This window comes from Pseudophryne corroboree, chromosome 8 (genome assembly GCF_028390025.1).
Source record: "Pseudophryne corroboree isolate aPseCor3 chromosome 8, aPseCor3.hap2, whole genome shotgun sequence".
Classification (NCBI taxonomy): Eukaryota; Metazoa; Chordata; class Amphibia; order Anura; family Myobatrachidae; genus Pseudophryne; species Pseudophryne corroboree.
The window spans coordinates 390,458,458-390,480,158 of record NC_086451.1 but is presented as its reverse complement, the minus strand read 5'-3'; the positions used below and the strand labels follow the sequence as shown (position 1 = coordinate 390,480,158).

At 46.8% G+C, this 21,701-nt stretch overlaps 2 protein-coding genes across 2 annotated transcripts in view; one reads left to right on the top strand and one right to left on the bottom strand.

Annotated features, from left to right (window-relative positions):
• Positions 1 to 21,701, top strand: part of ACTMAP (actin maturation protease) — a 95,906-nt gene that overhangs the window by 55,818 nt on the left and 18,387 nt on the right. The gene's annotated exons all lie outside the window — the stretch shown is intronic.
• ITPKC (inositol-trisphosphate 3-kinase C) overlaps positions 3,943 to 21,701 on the bottom strand; it is a 115,891-nt gene continuing 98,132 nt past the window's right edge. Inside the window, exons 3-8 of the mRNA XM_063937703.1 lie at positions 12,289 to 12,385; positions 11,662 to 11,875; positions 11,220 to 11,424; positions 9,309 to 9,410; positions 8,633 to 8,704; positions 3,943 to 6,873 (exon numbers count right to left, since the gene is read on the bottom strand). Coding sequence (XP_063793773.1) covers positions 6,670 to 6,873; positions 8,633 to 8,704; positions 9,309 to 9,410; positions 11,220 to 11,424; positions 11,662 to 11,875; positions 12,289 to 12,385 — 894 coding nt within the window. The 3' untranslated portion in view covers positions 3,943 to 6,669. The remainder of the gene's footprint in view (positions 6,874 to 8,632; positions 8,705 to 9,308; positions 9,411 to 11,219; positions 11,425 to 11,661; positions 11,876 to 12,288; positions 12,386 to 21,701) is intronic.

The following is a 21,701-nucleotide window of genomic DNA, read 5'->3' as shown; positions in this document are numbered from 1 at the left end:
AGGGGTCCCCCCCAGCCACCCAAGGGCCAGGGGTGAAGCCCGAGGCTGTCCCCCCCCATCCAATGGGCTGCGGATGGGGGAGCTGATAGCCTTTTGTGATAATAAAAAGATATTGTTTTTTCCAGTAGTACTACAAGTCCCAGCAAGCCTCCCCCGCAAGCTGGTACTTGGAGAACCACAAGTACCAGCATGCGGGAGAAAATCGGGCCCGCTGGTACCTGTAGTACTACTGGGGAAAAAATACCCAAATAAAAACAGGACACACACACCGTCGACAGTAAAACTTTATTTCATACGTCGACACACACATACTTACCTATGTTCACACGCCGACATCGGTCCTCTTCTCCATGTAGAATCCACGGATACCTGAAAAGAAAAGATCAATATACTCACCCCAGCCATGGTCCAGAGATAAATCCACGTACTTGGCAAAAAAACAAACCGAACACCCGCTCCATGCCGGACTGAAAGGGGTCCCATGCTGACACATGGGACACCTTTCCACGAATGAGACCTGTCAGTGACAGCTGTCACAGAAAGGTCTCTAAGCCAATCAGGAAGCGCAACTTCGTTGCGCTCACCTGATTGGCTGTGCGCTGTCTGTACTGTGACAGCACATCGCAAAGCCGCTCCATTACTTTCAATGGTGGGAACTTAGCGGCTAGCGGTAAGGTCACCCGCCGGTCAGCGGCTGACCCCACCGCTAGCCGCTAAGTTCCCACCATTGAAAGTAATGGAGCGGCTTTGCGATGTGCTGTCACAGTACAGACAGCGCACAGCCAATCAGGTGAGCGCCACGGAAGTAGCGCTTCCTGATTGGCTGAAGGGACTTCAGTGACAGGAGTCACGTGATGTCCCGGCATTCGGGAGAAAGGGGTCTGATGTGAAAGCATTGGACCCCTTTCTAGTCCGGTATGGAGCGGGTATTTGCGTGTTCTTTTTTTTTTACAAGTACGTGGATTTATCTCTCTGGACGTGGATTTATCTCTGGACGCTGGAAGGTGAGTATCATTTTTTCACAGGTACCCTCGGATCGTCGGAGACCGTGGCAGTCGGCGTGTCAACATAGGTAAGTATGTGTGTGTCGGTAGTGTGTAATAAAGTTTTACTGTCACGGTGTGTGTGTCCTGTTTTTTTTGAGGTATTTTTTTCCCAGTAGTACTACAGGTACCAGCGGGCCCGTTTTTCTCCCGCATGCTGGTACTTGTGGTTCTCCAAGTACCAGCTTGCGGGGGAGGCTTGCTGGGACTTGTAGTACTACTGGAAAAAACAATATCTTTTTATTATCACAAAAGGCTATCAGCCCCCCCATCCGCAGCCCATTGGATGGGGGGGGGGGGACAGCCTCGGGCTTCACCCCTGGCCCTTGGGTGGCTGGGGGGGGGGGGGACCCCTTGATTGAAGGGGTCCCCACTCCCCCAGGGTACCCCGGCCAGGGGTGACTAGTTGGATATTTAATGCCACGGCCGCAGGGCACGGCATAAAAGTGACCCCCGGCTGTGGCATTATCTGTCCAGCTAGTGGAGCCCGATGCTGGTGTTAAAAATACGGGGGACCCCTACTCTTTTTGTCCCCCGTATTTTTGGCACCAGCACCAGGCGCAGAGCCCGGTGCTGGTTTTAAAAATACGGGGGATCCCTGGCCAATTTTTCCCCGGATTTTTAGAACCAGGACCAGCTCGATGAGCCCGAGGCTGGTTATGCTTTGGAGGGGGGACCCCACGCCATTTTTTCCCCCGGGTTTTTCCCGTTTTTTCCCGTTTTTTAAAATCGCGGCAAAATCCGCCAAATCGGCCGATTTTCGCCCGCGACTCTGGCGAATCCGTTTTTCATTGAATATGGTGAATTCCGGAAGCCACCTTCCGGAATTCACCTGTCGAATTGAGTCGAATTGAAAAACGGCGATAATTTGCCGCGATTCGCCGTGAATTGCATATACCCCAGTGAGTCTTATAATGTCAGAATGCAGAGACAGTGACAGAGAGACTTGTAGTGTCAGAACACAGAGACATTTAGCACCAGGCAGTGTGTCAGAATGCAGAGACAGTGACAGTGACACTTGTAGTGTCAGAACACATGGAGACATTTAGCGCCAGGCAGTGTGTCAGAATGCAGAGACAGTGACAGTGAGACTTGTAGTGTCAGAACACATGGAGACATTTAGCACCAGGCAGTGTATCAGAATGCAGAGACAGTGACAGTGAGACTTGTAGTGTCAGAACACATGGAGACATTTAGCACCAGGCAGTGTATCAGAATGCAGAGACAGTGACAGTGAGACTTGTAGTGTCAGAACACATGGAGACATTTAGCGCCAGGCAGTGTGTCAGAATGCAGAGACAGTGACAGTGAGACTTGTAGTGTCAGAACACATGGAGACATTTAGCACCAGGCAGTGTGTCAGAATGCAGAGACAGTGAGACTTGTAGTGTCAGAACACATGGAGACATTTAGCACCAGGCAGTGTATCAGAATGCAGAGACAGTGACAGTGACACTTGTAGTGTCAGAACACATGGAGACATTTAGCGCCAGGCAGTGTGTCAGAATGCAGAGACAGTGACAGTGAGACTTGTAGTGTCAGAACACATGGAGACATTTAGCACCAGGCAGTGTGTCAGAATGCAGAGACAGTGACAGTGAGACTTGTAGTGTCAGAACACATGGAGACATTTAGCACCAGGCAGTGTATCAGAATGCAGAGACAGTGACAGTGAGACTTGTAGTGTCAGAACACATGGAGACATTTAGCACCAGGCAGTGTGTCAGAATGCAGAGACAGTGAGACTTGTAGTGTCAGAACACATGGAGACATTTAGCACCAGGCAGTGTATCAGAATGCAGAGACAGTGACAGTGAGACTTGTAGTGTCAGAACACATGGAGACATTTAGCACCAGGCAGTGTATCAGAATGCAGAGACAGTGACAGTGACACTTGTAGTGTCAGAACACATGGAGACATTTAGCGCCAGGCAGTGTGTCAGAATGCAGAGACAGTGACAGTGAGACTTGTAGTGTCAGAACACATGGAGACATTTAGCACCAGGCAGTGTGTCAGAATGCAGAGACAGTGAGACTTGTAGTGTCAGAACACATGGAGACATTTAGCACCAGGCAGTGTATCAGAATGCAGAGACAGTGACAGTGAGACTTGTAGTGTCAGAACACATGGAGACATTTAGCACCAGGCAGTGTGTCAGAATGCAGAGACAGTGAGACTTGTAGTGTCAGAACACATGGAGACATTTAGCGCCAGGCAGTGTGTCTTAATGCAGAGACAGTGACAGCCGGACAGCAAGACTTGTAGCTCCAGGCAGTGTGTCAGAATGCAGAGAAAGTGACAGCCGGACAGCGAGACTTGTAGCTCCAGGCAGTGTGTCAGAATGCAGAGACAGTGACAGCGAGACTTGTAGTGTCAGAACACATGGAGACATTTAGTGTCGGGCAGTGAGTCTTACAGTGTCAGAATGCAGAGACAGTGACAGCGAGACTTGTAGTGTCAGAACACATGGAGACCTCTGCATTCGGGTAGGGCTGAAACCCCGGCAGGACCTGGCAGAAACTGCTGAACTGGCACTGCACGACATGGCTGAACCTGCCTGTGGCTGCTGAAACACAGCCAATAATTATACAAACCAGCAATAACATGCATCCTGTGTTTATCATTTGCTGTACTCCCATATATTGTGGTTTCCTAACATAGAAAGAATACTGTGTATATACAACCGACTGTTAAGCACATCCTAGTTCATCCATTCTGTTAAACTAGATTTCCATTTGGTTATGGAGTTAAAAACTAAAAATAAATAAAGCAGGTTCTATGAACACGGCTGCTGTTGTATTGGGAGGTGTGACATTTTACACAGTTTAAGCATTTTTCTCAGTAACTATGCAATATATAAAAGGAACGATGTATTATTATGAATACTTCCACAGTCCATCCTTTTTCAGGGTCTTATTTATTATAAAAACCATATATTCCAAATACGTTACAGGAATAGTGTAAAAAATCATTTTTTTATCAAAAAAATAAAAATTAGATGTAAATATATCATTCATTGAGCCCAGCCATCCTCAGCAGTCATATTACTTTGTATAAAAACTACGAATATTGTGAGATTCTTCTAGATCAGTAAGCAACCTCGGATCTTCAGCTGGTACGGAGCTACCAGTCCCTGCCAGGCATGTGTGGATTTGTAGCTACACGCCAGTAAGAGATCTATAGCTTGGTAAACCCTGGTTATGGGTGACTATGCTCTTGGACAACAACATGATGCCCTTAGAGCAGGGGTGTACAACATGCAGTGACCCAGCTGCTGCAGAACTACACATCCCAGCATGCCCTGTCACAGTTTTGCTACTAGAGCATGCTAGAACTGTGGCAGGGCATGCTGGGCTGTGTGGTTCCACAGCAGCTGCAGAGCCACATGTTGAATTCCCAGCCTTAGAACAACAGGCTGGCTACAAATTGTACTGTCTTCTATTCTGGAGATAGAATCTCTCTCAGTGTAACCAATTTATACTATTTGGTAATTATTGCTAAACAGAAAACAAGCAGCTTGTGAACTGAAACTGGTTAACACAACCTTCCCCTGGGGAAGGTGAATAAACCTGATTGGACTAGCTGGCTATACACCTATTGGCTTAGTTACTGTTCCCATCCAATCAGGCGAATCAGTCCAAAGAGACAGAATCCACCCAGATGAAGAATCACAGGTGCCAGGAGTATCCAAAACGTGGAGACCGGTACTTGGGTTAGACAGGAGTCCCGGAGCTAGGAACCGGCACTGTAGGCCCAGAGGCATGTGCTCCAGTTACTGATCTAGAACAGTTGTGTCATGCTAAAGTTTAACTTGCACATAAGCAAACATTACATTAGCTCAAATGTAAGACAAAAACGGGACAAAAATGCAAATAAAGAATTTGCCTGTTGCTGAAAATCAGGTTGTGCACGACCTAAGGGTGCAACAGTCACTTACACACCTACACGCAGAGCCTGCAGCCAATCTGTGCCTGGACCAACAGTCATATCCCAGGGGGGCAGGTACTGGCTCCACCAGAATATTGCTTGTTTCACACCCACAAAAGGGATTATCTCCACCGTGTGCAGGCGATGGGTACACTGCAAGATGTGTATCACTGCCTGATCATACTGCACACTTTCTCCCACGTAGGTTATCTTATAAATAAAATGTAGCCAGTCCTATTCAGGCAGTTTATGCATATTATGCAGTGCACCTATTGCCTATGAGTTCACGGAGAACTAGTGGGATCCACAGAGGCCACCCTCAATCCTATGAATACTGATTGAGCCCACAAACTGGCTGCTCCTTCTGCGTGTGGGCAGTGGGTCCACGCTAATGCAATTTTCCACACCCAAGCGCATAAAACAAAAGTTCTCCTATTTTCTGAAGATTTCGTCCAATTTAGCGCTGATTGCAGTGAATATCTTACAGGTTCTGCTCCTTTGGACATTTCTTTCATTTTAAGCCAAAAACGTGTAATTCCAGGCCACAATTCCACCCCTAGTTTACAAAGAGCAACATGACCTATAAGCCGAGTAGTGTAAGGTTCCCAAATACCATGACCTCAGGTCTATGCAGAAAGCATGTGCGTGTGGTCAATACTAAACCATGCCCTGGCCACTAGCCAGTCTATTCCCAGCTATATAATTATGGCTCTGCCCCCACAGACTGGTTTTCTTAAGTATATTTCAACTTTTTTCAGATCGGCTATTCAGAAAGCCCTCATTAAATCTGCTGGAACCATATGAACGTTTGTCTTTAGAAAATGCAATACTCCTAAAAATGTGTCATTTTCCACATACCGAGCACCCCGACACACACACACACACACACACACACACACACACACACACACACACACACACACACACACACACAAAGGGGGAATAGAGGTCAGTATGGTCTTACAGCTGCATTTCCACCTATGAAAATACTTTACCAACATCCCATCTCATCCTAGCCAGAGTCCTAGGAGCACCTGCATTCCAATGTTTGGTTTAAAGGGTGACAAAGGGGAGTCTGTAAGCAGAAGGACCAATCACCAGAGTGTGATTGGTCCTCAGGGCACTGGCAAGGGGGGCAGGGACTAATCAGTAAAACATTTTCCTAGTGCAGCTTTAAAGGGCTGACAGCCAATGAAAACACTTGACTCAAAATGGATAACCGCTCTCATTATTTGGAAAGGACTACAGCTTACATGAGCAATCATTTCTTTGGTTAACAAAAGTCAAAACCAGAACATTCCATTCCTAAAGGAGATAAAAAATATTCCCCATCTTATATTTAAAAATGTTAAAAAAATATTAATATAAAGAACCAGTTTTCAAATATGTAATAAAATATATAGATATATATATATATATATATACACGCGCATACAAATGATAAAAGAATGGAGCTATGTGCTTCTCCCAGCAATAAACTGTACAAAACTTCCAGTGTTTCTATGAGGCTACAAAAGTCATAAATAGAACGCAACTATAATACATTAGACTGAAGTGGATGCTAGTCTTTAGAGATGAGGCAGGAAATATAATATCCAGGGATTGTCTGTCACTAGTAATTCCACTACCGGAGTGCCGGATGCTGGTGCCCTTTTATGCTCTGATAATGGAGCCAATATTGGGTGTTAGAAAAGTCTCCTAGTCCTGCACCATGTCAGAGAAGATGGTAATGAGGTTGTCAAGCCCCCACAGGTAGCCATCTTCTCGGTTACCTTCCACCCAAGGCGCCCGGTGATTTAGTGTTTGCTTGTTTGGTAATCGAACAGTCTTTCCAAAGTCGATCATCCAGACCTTGGCGAGCTCAGAGGAGTCATGGACGAAGAGTAGAGAGCTTCCAACCACCTGCGGAGACAGGAGACCATAAGAATGGGTTGGACAAGTTCCTAGGTACATAAATCATTGCAGGCTAGTGACTGGGACAAAACATCTTCTCGTTCATGTGTATCACAGCCTCTACTTTGGGACGACGAGCAGGTTTCATTCCTGAGTGTTAGTGGTTCCTAGTAAAACGCACATTCATTATTATTGTGCCACAAAACAGCTGCTTCCACTGTGGGTTGGCACCACTGATCACCAACTCCCTACCTGTTCAATGGCTGCCTGCAAAGCAGGAGCATGGTAGAGTTTCACAGCCTGTACTGGGCAGCAGTGTCTGGAAAGTGCTCACAGAAGCAGGGTGACAGATGTGTCCACATACAACTAACCTCAATACACCATGTGGTACGAGATGTCTGACACGAGTGAGCTGCCAGGTCCCGTGTCACTACCAGCGACGGGCGTCTTTTTTTTTTGCATATTTTCGCCCGAACATGCTTCGTCGCAATGCGGTGCGACTAGAATGCACAAGGAGACTGCTGATTCATTTGACGCGGCACCTGTATATCTGTGCATGACCGAGTCTGTATACAAAGCACAATGGAACTTGGTGTGGAAAACAGTTGCGGACACTGCATTGTAGCACTTCGTATACAGATCCCGATACTCAGTGCCACATAGATCTACAAGTGTCACAATCAGCACAGTCTCCCGTGGTAACCCAGTTGCATCGCTACTAAGACATTTTTGGATAAAAATATGGAAAAAAGACGTCCAACGCTAGCAGGGTCACACAGGAATGGGCGTGTTGAGAGGGGCTGTTTGGCGCTACTGCAGCAATGATGTATAAGAACAAATATGTACTTAGAGTAGAGCAATACATGTATGGCCCATACACACTGTGACCCAGTAATGTAGGATTCTGGATCTCACATGGAGACTAATTTATGGACAATTATGGTCCCTACACACTGGGCAATATTAGTGAAAGATATGAACAATCTCGTTCTTTAATGAATGAGATACCGTTCATATCTTTCTGTGTGTAAACAGCAACGATGAACGATGCGCGGCCCGCACTCGTTCATCGTTGGTGCCCCGTCGCTTGTGCATGCAGGCCAATATGGACGATCTCGTCCATATTTGTATGCAGTGCTATGGAGCCAGGTGAAGGGGGAGTGAAAAAACTTCACACACCCCCGTCACCTCCCCCCGCTGCTGGGTCGCCTATCTGCCGTATCGGCGATCGGGCAGCTTGGCGGCGGGTCGCCCAGTCTGTAGGGCCCTTTACACTTTGCTGCCCTGACATGACCATGAATCGGGATGAGATCCCGCCGGCCGGGATGCTGAACGTCAAGATCCCGACATCGGCATCCCAAGCGGTGTAATGCCGGCAGGGGGCGAGTGCAACGAAGCCCCTTGCGGGCTCGCCGCTCTCCCCACGCTGTGGGCACGGTGGTGAGCTACGCTCGCCACAGGTTCCTTTCTCCCTCTGTGGGTGTCATGGACACTCATAGAGGGGGAATCATCTACCTCGCCGGTATACCGGCATTGGTATGGTGGCACTGTCGGGATCCCGGCGTCTGTCTTGTGACAACCAGGATCCAGACTATCGGTATGCTGACTCCATACCCATGAATCATCATTCTTCTAGATAGTGGGCTAGGGAACAGCTCTTAAGTAAGACCCGAGACTCTTCTAGAACACAAGAAGATGATCCATGTGAGTAATACGTAGAGAAGCAGGATGTGGGATTAATTAGACTGCATGATAAGTAGATAAATACCTCATGTTGCTTAAAAAACTCAGACTTCTCCAGCTCCGTCCGAAGCTCTTTCAATCTCGTTAAGTAATTTTTCTGCAATTAAACAAGAGGACAAAAACATGGTCACTCATCTCTTCTGATCCCCACTGACAAGTCCATTTATTTTTGGCGCTGACTGATGTAGAAGGCTTAAGGGATTGGTCACACTGGCGATTTGCCTTCCGCCCAACAGTGATTCTATTAATCACTGTGAGAAACATACTGTCTGTGCTTATTGAGCGTTTCCAAAACACCAGATGGACCCTGGTCACTGCCTGCTCTATTTCAAGTCCATTCTGCTTGTAAAAAGCTGGGGAGAGTACAGATATATTCTTCAAAGTGATCACACATTAGCCTACAGCACAGGTTCTCAAACTCGGTCCTCAGGACCCCACACGGTGCATGTTTTGCAGGTCTCCCCACAGAATCACAAGTGACATAATTAACTCCACCTGTGGACCTTTTAAAATGTGTCAGTGAGTAATTAATACACCTGTGCACCTGCTGGGTTACCTGTAAAACATGCACTGTGTGGGGTCCTGAGGACCGAGTTTGAGAACCCCTGGCCTACAGTCAGCATATAGACGATAGGGGACACACACACTCCTAGCCACAAATAAGGAGCTGGACAATGGTTCTGTGCATTCCAGCCACTCACCAAAATATTTGTATTGCCATCTACAAAGTCTTCCAGCGCGCTCATCACTTGCTCCCGCTGTTTGGTCTTCTTGAAGTTTGTGTTACATGTCCCATCAGCTCTCTGCAAGAAAAAAACAAAACAATATTTAATGCACATGTCACAGTCTCCAGTACAGTAGTTCAATAGCTTAACTAAATATGCTGTTGTCATAAGCACTGCGCTCTTGTTCATGGAGGGACTGAACCAATAAAAATCCACATCTATCAGGCCCAAATAATGACATTTGCAAAGGCAACGTGGGACACCAGACTAATGGTGCGTACACACTAGCCGATATATTGCGGGTCCGCCGGCCAGTGTGTATGAGCAATATATATGTTTGTCTAACTTTATATTGGTGCATCCGTGTGTGTGTACGGGTGGTCAACCAACTGCCCGTACACAAGCTGCAGCAGCCTGCGGTGATTGACTTCGGAACTGGGCAGGTGTATGTAAATGCCCGCCCAGTTCATGTCGTCAGTCCCATTGGATTGGGCAGTGTGTATGCTCAACAGACTAGGCCTAACACACACATGCCTGCGTTGCCCAGACCGCGCCTCTTCCTGCCTCTGCCTGTCAATCAGGCAGAGGTGATCGCAGGGTTAAGACAGCCATGGGATGCGAAAACGCACAGCACCGATCAGGTCTGAATTAGCCCCACTGCCCAGTCTGTCCATAGATATATCTGCAGAACCATTGATCTGCAGATAGATCTAGTAGTGTGTACCCAGCATTACGCTTCACCCTTTTCCACTTCAAATTTAATTCACAGTTACCCTCGCTGCCGCGCTGGACTCACGATTACCCTCGCTGCCGCGCTGGACTCACGGTTACCCTCGCTGCCGCGCTGGACTCACGGTTACCCTCGCACCCGCGCTGGACTCACGGTTACCCTCGCACCCGCGCTGGACTCACGGTTACCCTCGCACCCGCGCTGGACTCACAATTACCCTCGCTGCCGCGCTGGACTCACGATTACCCTCGCTGCCGCGCTGGACTCACGATTACCCTCGCTGCCGCGCTGGACTCACGATTACCCTCGCTGCCGCGCTGGACTCACGATTACCCTCGCTGCCGCGCTGGACTCACGATTACCCTCGCTGCCGCGCTGGACTCACGATTACCCTCGCTGCCGCGCTGGACTCACGATTACCCTCGCTGCCGCGCTGGACTCACGATTACCCTCGCTGCCGCGCTGGACTCACGATTACCCTCGCTGCCGCGCTGGACTCACGATTACCCTCGCTGCCGCGCTGGACTCACGATTACCCTCGCTGCCGCGCTGGACTCACGATTACCCTCGCTGCCGCGCTGGACTCACGATTACCCTCGCTGCCGCGCTGGACTCACGATTACCCTCGCTGCCGCGCTGGACTCCGGGTTTCTGTATGGGCCCTATAATCTCAAAACAAGTCTCTTGGGTTCACTCCAAGACCCACATCTCCTTTTCCTTCCATGCTACATGAGCTGCCAGTAAAACCTATTCCCTTCAAGAGGTCTCCTACACATGGACCTGTAAGCAATTCCCAACCCCCGATGGCTTAAGTTAGGTTTGATTTGAATGTCTTAATAAACACTTTCCCTCACCAACTGTGCCATTTCCCACAGTCATATCTAATCATTTATGGTTATACTATATGTTCTGGGATCTGTGCCAGCCTCGCCACTGTGTTGCCTCACCTCAGTCTCTTGGGCACGGGGTGAAGTCTAGCTCTGTACCAACCATATGAAGACATCTTTGTAGAGTGATTCTCCACAATTTTAGGTTTGGCCTTTTTTTGTTAGCTCTTGCTTATCTACTGATTACTGTCGTCAGTATAGTGTTTGCACTATCATTGCATAAAACCAAATATAGATAAACCATTAGTTCAGGGACTCTGCCCTGCTCACCTTGATGCCCTCTATCCTAAAGCCCATGGTAGCAGTAGAACTCAGGGTCTCCCGCCACTGCATGTATCGGGGCTTCAGGACTGCCCTCTGTCTGTGCTCCTCTTCAGTAGGTGCGTCAGGGTCTACAGCAATCATCTTATCATACATGTCCTTTCGGAGTTTGGGCTTCTCCCGGGCCTTGACCAACTCCTCCTCTAGATATGTCCTGAAGTTAAAAGGGGAGAAACAAATGAGACTTTGCCCAACATCTCCACCTCCATAAAGTGACCTGAATCTCCAGTCTGTTAACAGGTTGGGCACATGGCTCTCCGTTCCTGCCACATGACAGAGAACCACCACCTTACAACACAACATTTCAAGAAAACCACTTCACACAGCAATAAATACGGTTTACGCACAGGACGCAAACACCACAGTACACAGACTTTCATCCATCCCTCACCTAACACCCATTTTGCAGTCCATGATAGACGGGGAGTCAAACTCTGAAAGTAGATCCTCCATTTGGTTGTAGGTCTGTCCATCCTTCTCTACCACACCGAAGTAACCAGGGACATAGGGCTGTAGTGAGTCACGGTTTAGCCACTCTAAGCACTGCTGCTCACAAAGACAGAACTTCTTCAGGATTTTCCCATACTCTCCAGCCTTAAAGTTACCTGCAGGGAAACAGCCGTGAGTTATAGTAGCACGTTGCCCCTGTACGGTGACCTCCCTGACTTTCAACATAGTCTAGCCATACAGACAATTTACTGCTCCCCAGATGTGTCTGCAATCAGCCATTACGTTACAGGGGAAAGACTCTGGTTTCAATACTCATCTCTCAGGAACTTTTATTTGAAAGAACATTTACGAATAATACTGGAAATACTCGGATGTGCCTTGAGATATTCACTTTATTGTATAGACTACAGGGGAATGCAAATGACCTCTCAACACTTATTTCCTGGAGAGATAATTTAAGTAGCATGTACAGGAAGTGGGCAGTATAAAGTACATTTCTTCCACCAGTGTAAAGGATACTGCACACGGCATCGGAAACAATAGAACTGGAACAGTCATGTATTATTACCTGCATGTCCAGCCAGCTGGATCCATGGATACTGCTTCTTGAAGGACACCACAAACGGTGACCAGTGAACCATGTTCTTAAGTTTCCGCCAGGATTTCTGAAAGACAATGGGAAAACACTGAATTGTAAGCTCTGTCATTGCAGGGATCCTTATACACAAGCATAGCTTGGAAAGGTGAATTACGCTTTGCATATTAAATACAGAAGATGCTATGGGCTGTCTGGTGGCCTCTGCACCAACTAATGTAAGAAGAAGACATAAGGGGGAGATGTCGTGACTGACAATATGGAAGTCTTCTGATTAGTTTATGACCTGCAGCTCAGCAATGTTTGGCAGGAGGAAACGGCCGCAAGGTCCTATTATACATATCTGCAAATAAATTACACTTCTGGAAATGCTTCCAAAGTGAACAGAAACAATGGTGTGTTTGGCTGGTCCCCAAGCACGCAGAGCCAAGCATCTGGGGATTGTTGACATTTAAAACAATGCAACTGGTCACAATATACATACATCTTGTCAGATGAAGCCTCCAGCTGCTAAGACTTCTATATAGGATAGCTCTCTCCTACTATAACAGAGGTGCAGAAAATGTTGTTTGGGGGGCAGGCGTCGCAGATAAACTATGCTTGTCTATCATTCTCTGAATTATCCACAGAGGGAGAACACTGGCGCGTTCCAAGGAGCAAAGTATATTATTACCGAATATTAGTATCATTTATTTATACAGTAGCATTCTACAGATAATGTACATAATTCATATCAGTCTGTGCCACACTCTACAATCTACATAACTGTTCGCTATTGAGCCACCTGTGTTAGGGCTGTAACACACACTCCGGTTTTTCCCGGATGGCAAAAAGCCGGACAAACTTTGTCCGGCTTTTTGCCATCCAGGAGAAACCGGCAGAGTCTGTCACACAGGACGGCTTTGAGCCGTGTGTGATGCTGTGCGCATGCGCAGCATCAGACACGGCTTCAGAAAAAACCGTTGTGTGTGAAAGCTCCCCTTCACACACATGGTTTACTGGCTGCAAAGACAGCCCGGCGCCCGGCCGGCAGCCGGACCTTCCAGTGGTGAGACCTGGCAGCAACCCGGCAGCCGGGCCGGGGCCGTGCAGTGTGAAGGGACCCTACCCCTCACACTGTTAACTACAATGCCGGCACGGGAAAAAGCCGTCCGGCTTTTTCCTGGCCGGCAAAAGCCGGGTAGTGTGTTTTAGCCCTTATGCTGCCCTGGTCCACTGCGTTTTTAGCTTCGTCTGTTTTTCCAACTAGGCTCCCAAGTATGGACATTCATTATAGTGATCACGCAATGTACTACTGGTGGCTCTCTAGCCACCGGTGAGAACGTACATCATAGGCCCTCTCGCAAACTGCATTTATCGGAATAAAAGGAAAGAATTATGGTAACAGGTATGTTTGTATACTGCTCAAACATGTGCTGCATGTGGTGGAACCAAACCATGCTCAAGTCTGGTGACTCTGCACAGAAAGACTGCTGCCACTGGGTTTTCTGCAACAGGTGCAGTGTAAGAAGGTACTAACCCTCTCCAGATACCTCCCCTCCCAGTCAGTCCGATGTTACCGGGCATACACAATGATATAGAGGCCTCGGTATGACCCAAGAAACCAGCAATTCTGCATAAAGACAAGCATTCCAGTCACTCAGGTGACTGAGGGAGGGCATTTAGCATATGGACAGGCTCTTAACACTGTCACTGCCAAGAGCCATCAGCACAGAAACCATACGGGGGCTGCAGCAGGCACTGTGGAAGAAATGTAATCAAACTACATGCAAATGCATTCGTCCAACATGTAGAAGCTTGCTATAGAGAGGCGTATACAAGTCATATACACAGAACAAAGCGGGGAGAGTTACCTCATGAGCTGCAGCACAAATTCCCCCAAACTGCAGAAAAATGTCCTGTGTACAACCCATTACCTCATCGCTGGACAAATCCATCAGCAGGGCACCTACATGGGCTCTGGGCGCAGTAATCAGAGGGACATAGCTTAGCACAAGCCACTCAAGAAGAGCTGGACATAGCTTCTGTGTGTGTGTAATAAATCAATGCTGAAAACACTGCATTCTCCAAGTGTTAGACTGTGTCATGGCAGGGCAAAGTCCTAACTCCACCACCGGCCTGCTTTAGAACAAGGGGCAGATCCTCAATCATCTCTACAGGCAACAAGGCACATAAACAGAATAGCTAAAAGCCCCTCACAATGACATTTGTATTTTTCCTTTTAACAAAGCACAAACAGTAGTTTTAGGTTATTGATGCTACAAAAAGGGATGTCTGAGGGATATGCTGACTATTCCTATTCTCTGAAGGGGCTATACACTGGTCATGTGACTGCGTGCTGGGCCACTTACTGGAGTGACTGCACAAAGTCCAGTGCTGAGCACACAGGTATAAAAGGGACAGAAGATAAGAGATGTTCCCTGCCACCAGTCAGCATCACAGGAGGAAACGCTTTAGCAGAAGAACTTATGCACTTCCTATAAGCTTATACATAAATGTAAGATACAAACACAGAGTTACTCATTTTTTCCATTTGAAGCTTTTGCCATAATAAAAGACTTCCGCGTACAAAAACAAAACAAAAAACACAACACAGAAAAGCCACAGCTACAAGACAAACTGCCACATAGGGGAACGCAATTCCCCAGTAATCTCTGATTCTAGTTTGTGTGTAATTATGTGGACAACTGCATGTGGAGAGTATCCAACTCCATTTCCAGCTTCCTGAGTGTATCCGGAGCTCAGAGCCCGGAGTCGTGACTAGTCCCTATTACAAAATGCTTTGGCGTTTGATAATTGCATTTTTCCTGTCAGGATGACTAAATCTGTAAAATGAATAGAGTGTTTCAACACCGCTGTTTATATGAGCAGCATTCTGTAAAACAGAAAAAAGAAAATGCAGCTGTTGTTATACGGCATCCAAATAAACAGTGGAAGCGGCTATTTGCTAAATGTAAATTTACAGCCACCTGTGATGCAAATGCAGACTGACACGGTGAAAGCATGCAGGGTCACAGATCAGCCATTTACAACATTGACTTCTCCCTTACTTACTGTCAAACCCGGAGGCAACATTACAAACGCTTGATACCAAGACAACCATAATTCAGGAGCAGGTAAAACAGTGGTGCAAAGCATTGTGGGAGATCAAAAGGGCCACCACACCTGCATCCCCCCCGCCCCAATCCGCTCTCCAATCACTCCCGAAGTGTGGCACCAGTGTGCTGGAGACAGGTTGAGACCTGAGTCACTGAGGGTTCAAAAACAACATGAAATTCTTTTCCTTGCCGGTAAAACTGAGACAGGTTTCACGCAAGTGACATTTATTTTTGTAGCTAGAGGAAATCACTGCTTTTAAAATGCTAAATAGTTTATGTAAATCACTAAAAATTCCACAGCGTGCCCAGTTTCTGCTGTCTGGCCTAGGCGAGTCACAGGCTCGGGCCCTACACAGACCTAACACTTTCCAACCATTTCTAACACAGTAATTGTCTGTTGCCTATTCTTGGACACTTCCGTATGGGTCACTTCATTATCAAGGATTCCAATGACCAGGCCTGTGTAGTGTGGAGGGAGCATGTAGGATAGTCCACAGGCATCTCGCGCTGCAGTATTCACACATAAGGAGATGGAAGATGCTTCGCAGCTAAAGTAATCTTGTCAGCTCTCCGTACACACACATTCTGTCAAGCACTTCTCTACCGACAGAACAGAACAGGGATGACGAAAGCCGCACAAAACTGAAGACACAATGTAATACTCTAGCACACTATCTACCAATAAATCTGGCTGCAAAGCAATACACTTGTAATATTCACTTACCAAAGTCCTCTCTGTGGTCCTCTATAGTGGACCTCAACCATCAGGATCCTGACCAGATCCCTTCTATACTAGCTGGGCCACTCTGTAGTATTCCATCCACTGGGCCCTTTATCCTCACATGCCAGAGGAAGAGTCACCCTGCGGTCACCTATCCACCAAGCCGATCTGTGGTCCCCTAGAATAAATGTGCCATTAGCCTAGTCGCTCCGACCTTGTAACCCATAGGCCTTCATTCTAATATGCCATAGGACTGGCCCCTCTTCTGCCCTAAATCCTATTGCACCATAGGCTGGGCCACCCTGTGGTTTTCATTCCACCGAGCCTTTGCTAGGCCCTAAATCCTACAGCGCTTGGCTGGGCCGCTCCGCGTCCCCCTATCACTTTGGCTGCGACGCTCTGCATAGTACAATAGTGCGTGGAGGAGACCGGGTGTTCTGTGTCGGCCAGGAATACACCTACACATCATATGGACTCCCTGGCCAAGATTTAAGGTATCATTGAAAACAATCCACCGTTGACAAGTAGATGACTCTTTCTCCGCTTAGAACACCCAGCCCTGACTTGAAACATATCCAAATACAGAGCTTCTTTGTCTTGCTCAGGTCAGCACGCGGTTGTCACACGGTTATACAAGTGTGACTCTTGCTGGAGAGGAAAGATACACAAACATATAGCAAAACAAATAAATCCAATGAGTAAACAAGGCTACACAAATAGCCAGATCTATGCTCCCTATTTGTTCATCAGGGGAAGTGTTTACCAAGAACTTGTAACAAAGGAGAACAGCTTTCTTCTGCAAGTACAAGTATATACAGCTATTTATCAGGCTGGCCGCTATGTTCCATCTAACGGGCCCAGAGACAAATATACCTATGCTGTAAGGGCTGGGCTGTCCTCTACCTATAAAGAAGCTATTATTCGTTCAGCAAACACTTACCAACCCTAATAATGAACTTCCCCTGGACATCCCTACACAGACCAAGTTGCTCAGCAATGTAGGCACACACACAAGATCACCAGCATTTGCAGATGTGGATGTCTGGGACCCGGCCAGCTTGGTAGAAAATGACCAATCAGATAACGGGGTTGCTGTATGTAGCCAAGAAAAGGGCTTGTTGGGACAAGAGTCAGAATGTGCACATGCCATGTTCCAGTGGGTGCGTGCCATGAACCAACCCTTCTGGTAATCTCATTATGAAGCTACATGCCCGTACACCTCTGCCATTCGCTGGGTGGTAGGATATACCACACTGTACAACAAACCACCCTCAGGGTCTGTCACAATGACAATGTTGCTCAACTTAACAGTAGCGATCAGTGATCCCGGAAACTGCCTGATTTATAGGAGAGGGTTTGGCCGTGTCGTGACCCGCCGATGCCTGGACCAGCCCTAAGTATCTTTGTCGATCAGCAGCTAATCTATAACGAAGACTTCATAAAGGAATCATTTCATGCCTGAACAGGGAGAGAAAGCAGAGAAAGCAATTCCTTCATTTATGTGATGGAAAAACAAACACTAAAAGGACATTCCTCACTTAATTACGCATTGAGAAACCATAAGCAAATCAATTAGTAATACCTTGCCAAGACTCGTATAAAAAAAAAATAGATTTTAATTTGATTAATTATGAAATCTGAGTTCACACACACACTGACTCATTAACCAGCAAGTCTCAACTTCCACAGTCTATTTATAGGTCTTCGTTAATGAGTTTAATTGATGCTAAACAAACAGCCTCTCACTCAGTGAGTTGCTTGGACTGGGGTAGGGGGTTATGCTATTGTCTTGCTGGGAGAATACTAATCTCCAGCCTCCCAGGGATCAACGGTTTTATTATCATTTATTGGTATAATGCCTCAGTATCATGCGGCTGCGCCTTCCAGGGAATACTGGATCAGTCTCTGACAGTCACTGTGGGGTTAATTAAACGAGAAAGGTTATATCTAATGGGTTAAATGTAATATCTGAAAAGATGTGATGCATGTAAGGTTGTCCCTTTTACATGCATGCTCATGGCTCACAGAAATGCAAATAAAAAGGTCACTATAGATTATACACAAAAAAAAAAAAAGAAAAAAGGAAGAAAACCAAAGCATTATACAAGACACTTTCAAGCCACGTAAATCAATGATATACAGGGGGCAGATTTACTAAAACGGAAAAAAAAAGAGCGCAAGTGTTGCCCAAAAAACAACACTTTATATAAAATAAATATCAAGAAAGACTTAAGACAGTGTTTTTCAACCGCTGTGCCATGGCACTCTAGTGTGCCCTGAGCAGTCTCTAGGTGCGCCACCATAGAAGCAGAGTCAGGCCCGTCAGTGTTTTGCCGCTACTGAGGCCCTGGAACGATCAATACTGGTGGGTTTAGTGGTTGTAGTCTCAGTTCTAATTTTGGGCCTGGGCAGTGTTGGGCTCTTCTGGCTTTTTCAGATGTGGCTCAGGCGTTACCTATGGAGAAGATGCGACATGACATCCTAGGACACGCAACCGCACCATGCATCACCAATATATTTGAATGTGCCATGGCAATATTTACATCTTGTTCAGTGTGCCGCGAGTTGTAATAGGTAGAAAATCTCTGACTTAAGGGGTCACATGGAAGGCAGCCCCATAAACACCTCTGTCATATACCCAATTTACTCGATTGTACGAGATGATTTAGAAGGCACGGTGATAAATGCTTAGGACTTGCAGACCATGCACCATGGACCGACACGGGAGTGGGGTGAGGCAGAAAACGTACACTTTGCATATTCCCGTCTGGAAGAGCGGATGCTTATTACACGGCATGATATCAGCGCTTAACTCACAACACCCATGGTGTAGCCAATGTTGACAAACAGAAGGCTGTGTTTGCAGACTGATAGAAGTAAAAGAGAATTCTGCAGTCGGGAGTTTAAATGATTGTTCTGATAGTTACAAATTCAATATTTGCATGTTATGTAGATAAGCAATATGGAGAGCAGTGTGTGTGGAGGGGAAGGGGGTGCAACTGCTTCCGATATGCAGGGGGTCATTTACTGAGAATGCATACAGGCAGGGGAGGCTGTGCAGCTTGCAGCCAGGACAGCAAGCAGACACACAAGTGGCCTATGACAGCAGACATTACTGTACTAGGAATCAGGGCAGCCCTCAGGGGGGGACTGGTGTCCCGGGCCCTTACAGAGATGAGGGCCCACCTCTGGCTCGTACCGCCAATACCAGGAGAGCGGCACCAGTCTGTGAAACAACAACAAGGCTGATACACAGTGAGGACTTCTTCAAAACAATCTTTCCCTGCATATCAGCTCTCCGTGAACTGTTCCTGTAGGTCCACAACGCTCCATCTATATGTAACGTTACAATGTATGACATCACATAGGGATAGTGTGGTGTGGCAGAATATATATCTTTTTTTAATTTATTTATTTTGGGGGGAGGGGGGGGGGGGGGCCTGTCTATTTTGTCAGTCCAGGGCCCCGCAATTTCTGATGGCAGCCCTGCTAGGAATATGGAACCACAAGCCAGGATGGTTCTGTAGCCAGGTCCTCCTGCAGGCCTCACCTATACATAACCATTCTCTTTCCTCCTACATCCTTCAAGTGAAATCTGCTTGGATTGTTCATGCAATCAGCAGCCAGTAACAGGGACTGTGCACTGCTTAGGTGACCTGTGCAGCACTGAAGCAAAACCACACTCCCTATAGATTAAACAGAACCAAGTATATCCATTGCACCACAGCTGACAGACTGGCATCCTTAGCCTGATTTACCCCTGAGCCAGCAACGTACTGTACAAAAAGCCATCCGTCAGTGTAAATCTAATGTACAAACACCGTATAAAGGCGTCAGAGATAGGTGAACAACAAACACCACCCCCCTCCTTACAACAAGCTAACACATTGTGAGAGATTATTTCCACTGCGGCCGGGTTGTGGTTAGAGGTTTGTGAGGTGATTAGAGAAGGCTGTGTACAGACAGAGACACACACAGGATCATTATGCATCTCCATGGTACAACACGTCAGTCACAGCAATACAGAGACCTATGGCACCGCATTACATGACCCTCAAGCATGATGGAACCAGAACAGCAGGGATGGTGTCTGCGATGCATGCAGAGATCCTCATCACATGCTGACATTAGGAGGGCCAAGCAGCAGCCCTGGAGGCCAGGTCCCTAGGGTCCTGCGGTTACAATGCTGCTCTACCAAACCTGAGCTTTGCATAATAGAGAGAAGATGCTTCAATGAGCCTACCGCATGCTGCAGGTGTATAAACCAGCTTCCTGGCCGAGTCTGTGACCCCACCAATCACTGCAGATTATTAGATGGTTACAACAGGGTATTATAAGGGACTACAAACCCTGTTCCTACCAGTCATTATGTGCAGGTTGTGGGAATAGGGGGGAGACAGCGAGGGGTAGACGGGGGATCTGATTATCAGTCCAGCGGTGTAGTGTCGCCATAGTTTCCTGAAGGAAGTGGTGGTCAAACTTATTTGTAGACAACATCTAAATATACATTTTATGGCTCACTCAGCGTCCACTTAACATACCACACACAGTGATCTGCCATAAACGGAAAACATTTCCTATTCACTAGTATATGGAAAACGCTATAAAGAGCCATCATCTACATCTCTCTCTGGCTAAGGGGTAGAGTTACTAAAACTTGGCTATTGTCCATAGTAACCAGATTCTAACCATCATCTATTCCAGAGGTAGGCAACCTGCAGAAATCCAGATGCTGTGGAACTATGCACACCAACATGACCTGCCACAGTTTTGCTGTTAGGACATGCTGGGATGAGTAGTTTTACAGCAGTTGGAGGGTCACAGGTTGCCTTCTAGAAAATGATAGCTAGTCACTGATCTACTTTTCCATAATAAAAGTGTTAGTAGAGCTACATGTGGTGGTCCTGCCCACAAGTCTGCACCTTCTCAACAATGTACCCAAAGTACAAGCAGCCCATCAGAGGTACTCGCCAAAAATGCTGACAAACTTTCCGAACAAGTTCTCAATGGAAACGGCCAATACACCCGACGGCAGCTTCTAAACAGGATTTGGCATTAAACAAGCGTGAAAAAAATATCCGATTACCTTCACAGTAAGTCCCATAATTATATCCAAGTTTGGTGGGATTGGCTCATTTACAGTAGCTATACAGTCAAGAAAGATCCTCCCAGGATCTTCTCAGACCTTTCCTGGTCTCCTAAGTAGTGCCATCGGGTTCCCAGACTCTGCCTCTCGTACCCCAGGCTCTCTTACTCCCCCACACCCATTACATTTTTCCTTTGGTACTTAATATTTAAACTTTTTTTAGATTGGTTTTTCATTACTGTAACTATGTCATATGTATATTGTGTTATTCTCCAGTAGTACTCCTCACATGTTTATATCCAAACTCGCTACCTATGTTGAACATTACTATTCTGTATTTTTATACGGTTTATAAAAATAAAATAAGCTCCTAAATTACCCCTAAAGGTGCATACACACTCGCCAAGAAAGTAAACGACATCCCTCATTTTCACCCTTCCTAAGCGACGTCGTTTACTATATTGGCCAGTATGTATGCGGT